Below are 10,486 nucleotides of genomic sequence, written 5' to 3'. Positions count from 1 at the left end.
AAATTTCTGAAGGAATGGTGGGAAATAAGGGTTATTTGAGATGAAATTACTTTGCGTATACTACACATTACATCAATTCTCTAACTTAACGCCATCCTTTCTGGGGCCAGTGCCCAAAACAACGCTCTGAAAACAGCAGAAACCACAGCCAATGCAAAAACTCCAACTCCCGAAATGCTTCATGGCTTGTTTCCACCGCTTCCTGGCACGAGCAATCTCTTCGATACTGGGAGTTGTAGTCATTCAGGACCCCCACTTCCGTCGTGTAGGGGAGGATGCCCCTCCAGGAAACTACATTTCCCAGGAAGCTGTGCGTACCATACTCCGCGTTTGGAGCGTCAGACTCCACCCCCGCCCCCTCCTCCCTCCCAGGGCTGCACAGCTCACGCCTTCCTGTTAGTCGGAGCTGGTAGAAGTTCACTCCGATCAGCTGATCACAACTGACAACAGGAGAGGAGGAAGCCCGGGAGGCTGCGAAGGAGGTGGGGGGCGGAGATGGAAATGAGGATGGATCCTCCGGTGCCCTGAGAAACAGCCCCCGCCCCCACCGGCGCCCCGTGGTCCCCCGACGCCGCCTGGCCGCAGCCGAGCTGCTCCATGGTGGGGTCCCCTGGCCGTCGCGGGAGGGGAGGGAAGGGCACGGCCCTGCCTAGGGGACGAACCATAGTCCTGGTGCTCAGGCTGCCCCCAAGGCGGGGGGGTGGTGGTGGCGGGTGCGGCTGTTGTGGGGGTGGGGTGGCATAAACAATAGATTCGGCTCTGGCCTCTGCCAGTGTTTGTGGGGGGTTTGGGGAGACCTTCTTTGTTCGTGGACGCTGCTCCTACCCTGGGGTTGTGGTGGTGTTGCCCGGGAGGAAGGAAGGGTGAGGAATCCCCTGGCTGGAGAGAGATACCGAGGTGGGGGGCAGAGTGGGCAGATTGTTTGCTTTGCCTGGCGGGCGGTGAGGTGTTCTGGTGAAGGCTGATTTTATATTTTTCTCAATTGCGACAATTTTTTGTTTCCGTGTGGGAGCTAGTTGGGCTCGTCTGAGGTTAGAGTGTAAATAAGGTCTCCCAAGTCACTCCCTTCGCCTTCCTTGTTTATCTAAAAATAAGATTGATCGGTTGATTTCTGTGTAGGAGGAGTAGGAAATATCTGAAAAGAGGGCTTTGCCTTTCGTTGGGGCTTGAGAATGGGTGTCAAGGCGAAGGGGAGTTAGGAATATAATTGTAGAAGTCACAAAAGCCCCTTTCCTGCCCCAGTTACATATATATTTTTAAGTTTTTGCGTAACAAAGAGAAAAATGGTTTTAACTCACTGCAGGTCTGGCTTTGCGGTGGGCCATAGTGGAGGAATTCTGTCTCCTGTTGCTCTTTTTTTTTCCTCCCAGTTAGAGAAGGAACAAAAGGAAGTACAGTAATTGTTTTATATTGTTTTCAAGCATGAAATGGTGATTCTTGTTTCCAGGTTTAGAGTTCTTAATAGGCATCTGTCTAGACTTGCAACAACTCTAGTACTTTGATGGAGCTAAAGTTTATTACTATTATCATTTCTTTAGCTTATTTTACAGGCTTCTTTCTCCATCTCTCCCAATTGTGGAGTGCATGTGGGGGTGCAGAAGGTTGTCCCTCCGAGGATTTTCTGCTTAGGGATTTAAAAATATATATTTATTTATTTCAGAGAGGAAGGGAGAGGGAGAGAGAGATGGAAACATCAGTGATCAGAGAGAACCATCCATCGGCTTGAGGCTTGATCGGCTGCCTCCTGCATGCCCCACACTGGGAATCTAGCCCTCAACCTGGGCATGTGCCCTGACGAGGAATCGAACTGTGACCTCCTGGTTCACAGGTCAATGCTCAACCACTGAGCCACGCCGGCCAGGCCAGTGATTTTTATTCTGAATTTAATAACTGAGTGAACAGAAAATTTCTGTGTGGGAAATAAAGTAGCAAAGTCACTTAGATCCCTTGGGCCTAGAGGTAGTGGTTATTTTCAAAGGACAACTTGACCATAATTTTGAGAAGAAATTGCTAGGTCAGAATGAACCAGTGTAAATTAAAAAATATATATATATATTTTTTACTGATTTTAGAGAGAGGAAGGAAGAGGAATAGAGAAATAGAAACATCCGATGAGAGAGAAACCTCTTATCAGCTGCCTCCTGCACGCCTCCTACTGGTGATGGTGCCTGCAACCCGTGCATGTGTCCTGACCCAGAATCTATTCAGTGATCTCTTGGTTCATGGGTTGATGCTCAACCAGTGAGCTACGTTGGCGAGGCTTAGCTAGTGTAAATTTTACAAGCAAGAATGAAATTTCTTACAGGAGTTTTGGTGTTGTATTTAATCACAATCTTTTTTTTTTTTTTAAATCTTCACCTGAGGGTTGAGATAAAATAAAATATTTTTATTTTTTCCAGTGATTTTTTTTTTTTAAAGATGGAACTCTTCACAAATTTGCGTGTCATCCTTGCACAGGGGCCATGCTAATCTTCTCTGTATTGTTCCAATTTTAGTATATGTGCTGCTGAAGCCAGCACTCCATTGATTTTTTAAAATAATTGTTTATTGTTGAAATTATTACATATGTCCCTTTTTTTCCCCTATTGACCCCCTCAGGCCCCAGTGATTTTTTTTTTTTTTTAGATAGAGTGGAAAGGATGGAGGAGGAGGGGAGAGAGAGAAACATTGATGTGAGAGAGACACATCGATTGGTTGCCTTCCATACTTGCCCCAATGGGGTTGGGGATAGAGCCTGCAACCTAGGTACATGCCCTTGACTGGGAATTGAACTCGAGCCCTTGGGTCCAGTGGCTGATGCTCTAATCACTGAGTAAACTGGCCAGGGCTTTTTTTTTTTTAAGGTGTACTTCTGTTTTTAGATGAGTGAAATCCTTTTCCTTCCTTTATTTTAGGTTACCCCCGAAGTATTGACTTGAGGTTGGATTATATTGAAGAGCTTCTGACCACTCTCTTTCATTACCAAAACCTTGTGCTTGAGGCCCAACTAAGGAGTCCACCTCAGTGAACCCGTCAGCTCTCTCTCTGATAGCCATAAAAGACCCTTCCAAGTTAATTTGGACCACATATTTGTCTGCACTTTATGGAGGATGAAACCATCAAACCAAATGAACATTGCTGCTGATACAGAAGCCTTGGTGGCAGAAAATTAAAAACTTGAACATTTGTGAGTGTGTGAAGAATTCTAATGGGACACTGAATGTGTGTGTGTGTGTAAGTGTAAGTGTAAGGTGTTCAGAACCCTGTGGTATTTCTGTGTGGTCTTCAAAGCCTTTGTTTTCACGGCTGGGGAAAGCCCAGTGGCTGTTTTATGGTGGTTGATTTCCTTACCAGCCTGAGTATGAGTGCTCAGACTTCCCCAGCACAGAAGGGCCTGAATCCAGGGCTTATGTGCCAGGAAAGTTACGCCTGCAGCGGGACTGACGAAGCTGTCTTTGAGTGCGATGAGTGCTGCAGTCTGCAGTGTCTCCGCTGCGAGGAGGAGCTCCATCGGCAGGAGCGCCTGAGAAACCACGAGCGGATCAGACTCAAACCTGGCCACATCCCTTACTGTGACCCCTGCAAGGGCCCCAATGGGCACTCACCAGGTGTGAGGCAGAGGGCAGCTGTGAGGTGCCAGACCTGTAAAATCAACTTGTGCCTGGAGTGCCAGAAGAGGACTCATTCTGGGGGTAACAAAAGGAGACACCCCGTTACTGTCTACCATGTCACGAAGGCCCAGGAGTTACTGGAGGAAGAGGAGATGGATGAGGAGACCAAGAGGAAGAAGATGACTGAGAAGGTTGTGAGTTTCCTCCTAGTAGATGAAAATGAAGAAATTCAGGTAAGCCCTTGGGGATTCATGTGGGGGTAGTGGGGCAGATCTGTTGTTGGAAGGTAGCTCTCAAAAGGGGAGTCTAGGAGGAGCTCCCATTTTAAGCATTAAAAGGCAAGACCCCTGAAAGCTTAAATTGCAAGGAGTCAGGTTTAGTTTCTTACCAAGTTGTGTGACTTTGGGCTGAATTTCTCTCTCTCTCTCTCTCTCTCTCTTTTTTTCTTTTTCGACTGAATTTCTTCTCTGAGCCTCAGTTTTTTCATCTATAAATTGGGAACGTTGAGACTTCATTGGTTGTTGTGAGGATGAAATGGCAGTTTTGTTTAGCTTATTGCATAATAAGTGCTCAGTATATGATAGCTGTTATTATTATTAGGAAAAACTGATTTAGAACTGTTTTCTGAACGAGAACACTTAGGCAAGTTGTGAATAAATGTGAATGATGAGGGATTCTACCTGTGCAGGGAAAGAAACACTGATAGTGAGTACCATGGGAGTGTTAGGCAATAAGTCATAAGCCTGCTCACTCCATTTAGAGAGGCAGGTCTTTTTTATTTATTTATTTATTTATTTATTTATTTATTTATTTATTTATTTATTTATTTATTATGTTTGTATTGATTTCAGAGAGAGGAAGGGAGACCGGGAGAGGCATAGAAACACCAATGATAAGAGAGAATCAATGATTGGTTGCCTCCTGCACGCCCCATACTGGGGATTGAGTCTGAAATCCTGGCATATGCCCTGACTAGGAATCAAACCATGATTTCCTGATTCATGGGTCGATGTTCAACCACTGAGCCACACCAGCCTGTCTTTAAAAAGTGGCATGTGAGCCCTAGCTGGTTTGGCTCAGTGAATAGAGTGTCCACCTGCAGACTGAAGGGTTCTGGGTTCGATTCCAGTCTAGGGCACATGCCCAGGTTTCGGGCTTGATCCCCAGTGGGGGGCATGCAGGAGGCAGCAGATCAATGATTCTCTCTCATCATTGATGTTTCTCCCTCTTTCCCTCTCCCTCTCCCTTCCTTTCTGAAGTCAATAACTATATATATATATATATATATATATATATATATATATATATATATATAAAAGTGGCATTTGAGCCCTGGTTGGTGTGGCTCAGTTGGAGTGTTGTCTGTGCACTGAAGGTTGCGGGTTCAATTCCTGGTCAGGGCATATACCTAGGTTGTGGTTCAGAGTATGGGAGGCAACCCGTCCATGTGTATCTTTGATATTTCTCTCTCTCTCCTCTCTCTCTTTCTATCTCTCTATCTTTATCTCTTTCTCTTTCTCTCTACCCTCTCTCTCCCTCCCTCCCTCCTCCCTCTCTGAATTCAATTAAAATTTAAAAAAAAAAATATATTTTATTGATTTTTTACAGAGAGGAAGGGAGAGAGAGAGTTAGAAACACCAATGAGAGAGAAACATCGATCAGCTGCCTCCTGCACACCCCCTACTGGGGATGTGCCTGCAACCAAGGTACATGCCCTTGACCGGAATCGAACCCGGGACCCTCCAGTCCGCAGGCTGACGCTCTATCCACTGAGCCAAACCGGTTTCGGCTCAATTAAAATTTTTTTAAGTGGCATTTGATAAGGATAGTATTCTCTCCAGATGGGCTCTTCCTATTTTCATGTATAGGCTTCTGATTAGTAAAAGCCAGTGAGACACCTGGGAGTACAGAAGGACTGAAGAACATTTGATTTGATTCTGAGGTGGGGAGAGGGTAGTGTATGACCACTAGGGGAGACTGGGGAAGGGGTGGTATAATGTTTATACTTTCCAGAGAAGGTAGTATAAGGTCTGTGCTTTCGAGTGACGACTGCTTGATTCATATCCTGGCTATAACACTTATTGACTTATTGGCTATATAACCGTGTTAAGTTATAAGCTCTGTGCCTTCTACTCCGTGGTAGTAGTTGAGAGGTTTCAAAGATATTAGGAATGGGAAGGATTTATCTTAAGGCCTGGCACATAGTGTCCACTACCAGTCTGTTGCAGTAGTTGTTTTTTTTTAAATCTTTATTGTTGAAAATATTACATGGGCTCTCTTTTTCCCCCAATTAACCTCTTCCAGCTTGCTCTCGTTCTCCTCTTATCCCCCTCTTTTTTTTTTTTTAATATTTTTGTTGATTTCAGAGAGGAAGGGAGAGGGAGAGAGAGATAGAAACATCAATGATGAGAGAGAATCATTGATTGGTTGCCTCCCGCTCTGCCCTAACCAGGGCTGGGATGGAGCCTGCAACCAAGGTACGTGTCCTTGATAAGGACCCTTCAGTCCGAGGACCGACTCTCTTATCCACTGAAACCAAATTGGCTAGGGCTCTTGGGTTTCTTTCATAAAGGACCGATGTAATTCCATTCATGAGGGCTTTATTCTAATGATCTAGTCACCTCCAAAGACCCCATCTCCTAATACCATCATATTGGGGGTTAGATTTCAACATGTGAATTTTGGAGGGGATACAAACATTCCGTCTACAGCATTGTATTTTATAGATGAAGACACCGAAGCACAGAGAGATGAAGTAACTTGCCAAGATCAAGTTACAGTAAGTGGTAGAGGATTTGAACACAGGTATCTGGCTCTAAGATTCTTGCTTTGTGACACTTCTGCTATCTCTGACCAAATCATTTAAACTTTCTAATTAAGCTTCATATGGTCAAAAGCATCAGATCACCAGTTCCTCATGGCTGCTGTAAGAATCAAATGAAAGAGCTCTATATAAATGTAAGACTTGTCATTGAAGAACTCCTTCCTCATAGCAATAAATACTCTATGAAAGAAAAAAAGTAAAAAAAAAAAAAAAAAAAAAAAAAGAAAGAAAGAAAGAAAAGAAAAGGGGAATAAAAAAGAAAGAGAAAAGACAAAAAAAAAAAAAAATCCTATGAGTTAGGACCCAACTTTGTTTTTATTTTCTTGTTTCTAGGCATCTGTGTACATAAGGAATATTTTAGCAGCTTATAGGCAGTTAATGTTATGTGTGGTTTCCTCAAATTCTATGGCCTAGAGTCTCCTAAGGATTGTTGCTAGTGATTCAAGTATTCAGTTTTTTTTGGAAAACTTAAAGGACAAAAAGTTACCTTTTAGAGGTGGAAATTTTTTATCATTGCATTGTTGTCATTTGAGTGGGTACTAGAATTATAAATTTGATGAGAGACTAACTTTTGGTCTCAGAAGTAGAAACTCATTTGTGGCCTGCTAGCCAAAGCCACTCAATAATTCATCACAGTTATTGACCATATGTTATGTGCCAGGCACTTTCTAGGTTCCAGGGATACATGGTTAAAAAACTTGGTCCATGCCATCCTAGAACTTACCATTTGAGTGGGGAAAGCACAGTTCACATATGTAAAACACATAAACAGATGGTTTAGTTGTAGTAAGTATTATTATTTTTATTGATGGATTTTAGCGAGAGAGAGGAAGAGGGAGAGAGAGCAACATCAATTTGTTGTTCCACTTAGTTATACATACATTTGGTTGATTCTTATATGTGCCCTGAACGGGGATCGAACCTACAACCTTGGTGTTTCGGAACTATGATCTAACTAACTAAGCTACCCAGCCAGGGCCTGGAAGATGATTTGGAACCCACTCTTGGAGGATAGTCAGGGAAGGTTTTATTGTAGAGGTGACTTACAAGCAAAGACCTGATGATTGATACTACCTGGGCAAATAGACCTCCAGAGGGAAATGAGAACAAAAAGAAGGTGGGACGGCATGTTTGAGTATGCCAGTGTGGCTGGAGTGAGTTGTAGAGTGTGCTAAGGAAACAGGTGCAGAAACAAGCAGGTGCCACATCACATGGGGCCTTGTAGACCCTAGAAATAACTGGATTATGAGACTAATGAGAAGCACCTATCTGCTTTATGCTAGAGAGTCACATGACCTGATAGAACTTTTTAAGAGAAGTCCCTTTACTAGAGTGTGAAGACTAGATTGTGGTGATTGTAGGGGGACACGAGTGAAAGCGGTGAAACCACTTCGGAGGCTGTGGCAGAAGGTGAGGTGAGAGGTGGCTTAGATTTGGTGTTATCATTGACATGATGAGATGGAAAAATATTAATGAATGAGGGACACAGTTTGGATGTAAAATGAATGCTGATATATTGGGTGGAGGAGTGAGGGAATGAGAGAACTTAGTGGTGACGCCTGGGCATTTGGTTTGTGCAAATAGCACCTGCTTAATACCCCAACTTTTATTGAATCTATAAAACTAAAGGTCTTTAAGAACAAAATTTATGCAATAAAGAGAGCTAAATTAGCCTCATTTGGTATTAAACTAACACAGTAATTCTCAACCAGGAGTGATTTTGCCTCCTTAGGGGGCATTTGGCCATGTTTGGAGACACCTTTGCTTGTCACAGATTGGGGGTGGTGGTGCTACTGGCAAGTGGGTAGAAGCCAAGGTGCTGCTAAGTATCTTACAATGCTTAGGGCAGCCCCCTCCCCCCAAAAAACAAAACAAAACAAGAATTATCTGGCTCTAGCTGGTTTGGGTCAGTCATTAGAGCATCGGTCCATGGACTGAAGAGTCTTGGGTTCGATTCTGGTCCAGGGCACATACCTCAGTTGCAGGCTTGATCCCCATCCCCAGTTGGGGTGTGTGTGGGAGGCAACCAATCCATGTCTCTCACATTGATGTTTCCCTCTCTCTGTCTCTCCTCCTCCCTTCCACTCTCTCTAAAAATCAAAGGGGAAAAAATATCCTTGGGTGAGGATTAACAAAAATAATAATTATCTGGTACAAAATGTCAGTAGTGCTGAGATTGGGAACCTGATCTAACAGATGAAGATTTGGTTGAATAGGAGACCTGGATTCTAGTGAAGTGGAAAATATATCAGGAACAAAATATTTAATCGGTACACTAATTTTTTTCTCTCCCTCTTTTGGTTCTGTTCACTCCTCAGAAGTAATCCAGGTGAAATCAGTATTTTCTTTTGGCATATGAAATAGTTAGACTTTCTGGGTGTGTTTGTTGATTTTTCTAGGCCCAGTAGAATTGTGCTAGGAAAACCAAAGGATTTAAGGATCCATTATTTACAGCCCATAATAAGTAGTTGATCCACACTGACAAGTCACTGTAATCTCTTGAAGTTAGAGACAACAACCTTAGCAAATAACTCAAAAGGTTAGAAGAATAGTTCTAATAATTAGGGTTCTTTAAGGGAAGGAAGAGGATAGTAGGAATTCAGATATCTTACCAGAATGTTTATTCATAAATGGGAAAAAAGATTCAAAATTTTCTCTTCATTCTTATGTACACATACATTTAAACCCCATACAAGTTTTTTTTTTTCTTCCCCATAATCACCCCATTTTCCTCTTTGTCTCTTTTCTACAAACTTCCTATAACTGTCCTCTTTCCAAGAGAATAGAGCAGCAGCCTGACAGGAAATTTTCCCTGTTTCCTCTTTTTGCTGACTGACCCCTGACTGGGACATTAGGAGAACCAGGGAGTTTTTCATGCCAAAAGACTCCTCATGCCCAGCATGCAAGGTGTTAAAGAACCCAGTGAGCTGGGGTGGTCAATGAGAAGCTAAGAAAATACCCACTGGGCAGGCCCTCCTGACTCAGAAATTGACAGCCTTGGGCCCTCCAGGAAACGGGAGACCAAGGGAGTCTTCTTTGTCCTTCCCTCAGCGAAGTCCGTGGTGGACCTCATCTCACTGAGACCGTCCCTTTAAGAAGACCCATCACGGTACTTGGCTGCGTCACTTGTTTACAGTCCCAGAATAGTGTGGCTCAAAATACTGGGACTTGGCTTTTTTTTTTTTTTTTTTAAGTTGGCTAAAAGAGACATTATTTTAATGGGATCCAGGAATGGAAAATAGCAGAGGATGTCTTCAGACTGCTGGGGAATCCTGAACCACAAACTGGCTGTGCTAGCCTCATCTGCTGGTGACTCCTTGGCCCTTTCTCTGCTTCCGGGCCTAGGGTACCTTGCTGGGTGGGGCTTGCTCTTTCCAGGCCCTTTGTTTCAGACAGGCTGGCGGGAACCCCTTAACTTAATTCTGGTCAATAGGTCATGAGCCAGAGGGCTCATAATCTTCTACATCGTGGGACTTGCCCATTTTTCTCTCCCAATGGCCGCATTCTTGTAAGGACCAATTTTGGTGCTGTGGCTCTTAGCCTTTTGGTAAGTTCTGGTCAGGACATGAATATATATTTACTATTGGTTCTTAGGTGCTATATTTTAAAAAGTAACACAAAGCCATAGGTCTGTTCAGGAGCTGTCTGCCTGTCAAAATAATAAGCAATAATTGGAGAAGCAGCAGAGGCTCCCTCCACGACTGCCGCCTTTCACTTCTAAAAGCCCAAGAAAAAGCCCCTTTTGTTTAGTAATAATGGTGGAGGGGGAGGCATTGTATGGGGTTACTGGGAAATGCAGGGTTGAGGGTGACTCAGACAGGCAAAAAAATGAGAGAGCCCCTATTGTGTGCCTTCAGTTTCTGCTCTGCATCTTCTGAGCTTTCTCAGCCTTGCGCTGTTGTAACAGGCTCCTGGCATTTAACCTGGGAGGCTATTTTGTTTAGTGCAGGGCTGTTTAAAATCTGACCCATATAAGCCATCAAAATCACTGTGAGTCAGCTTTTCAGGGAACCTATTTTTAACTATTTCAAGTTACCTCCAGTTTGTGCAATTCTCATTTTTTCTGGTCTGT

General features: G+C 43.6%; 1 protein-coding gene across 2 annotated transcripts in view; it reads left to right on the top strand.

Moving 5' to 3' along the window:
• The first annotated feature begins 369 nt into the window (after positions 1–369).
• The window catches only part of ZFYVE1 (zinc finger FYVE-type containing 1), a 45,255-nt gene continuing 35,138 nt past the window's right edge, over positions 370–10,486 (top strand). Inside the window, exons 1-2 of one of the 2 annotated variants that reach the window (XM_079769061.1) lie at positions 370–482; positions 2,895–3,823. In XM_079769061.1, the coding sequence (XP_079625187.1) occupies positions 3,311–3,823 (513 nt within the window). In that variant the 5' untranslated portion in view covers positions 370–482; positions 2,895–3,310. Of the gene's footprint in view, positions 601–2,894; positions 3,824–10,486 lie in introns of both variants that reach the window. The other variant, XM_079769060.1, reaches the window with a different exon arrangement.

Source organism: Cnephaeus nilssonii, assembly GCF_951640355.1.
Source record: "Cnephaeus nilssonii genome assembly, chromosome: 4".
Classification (NCBI taxonomy): domain Eukaryota; kingdom Metazoa; phylum Chordata; class Mammalia; order Chiroptera; family Vespertilionidae; genus Cnephaeus; species Cnephaeus nilssonii.
Note: the sequence above shows the minus strand (reverse complement) of the source record. Positions and strands in the feature narration are given on the sequence as shown.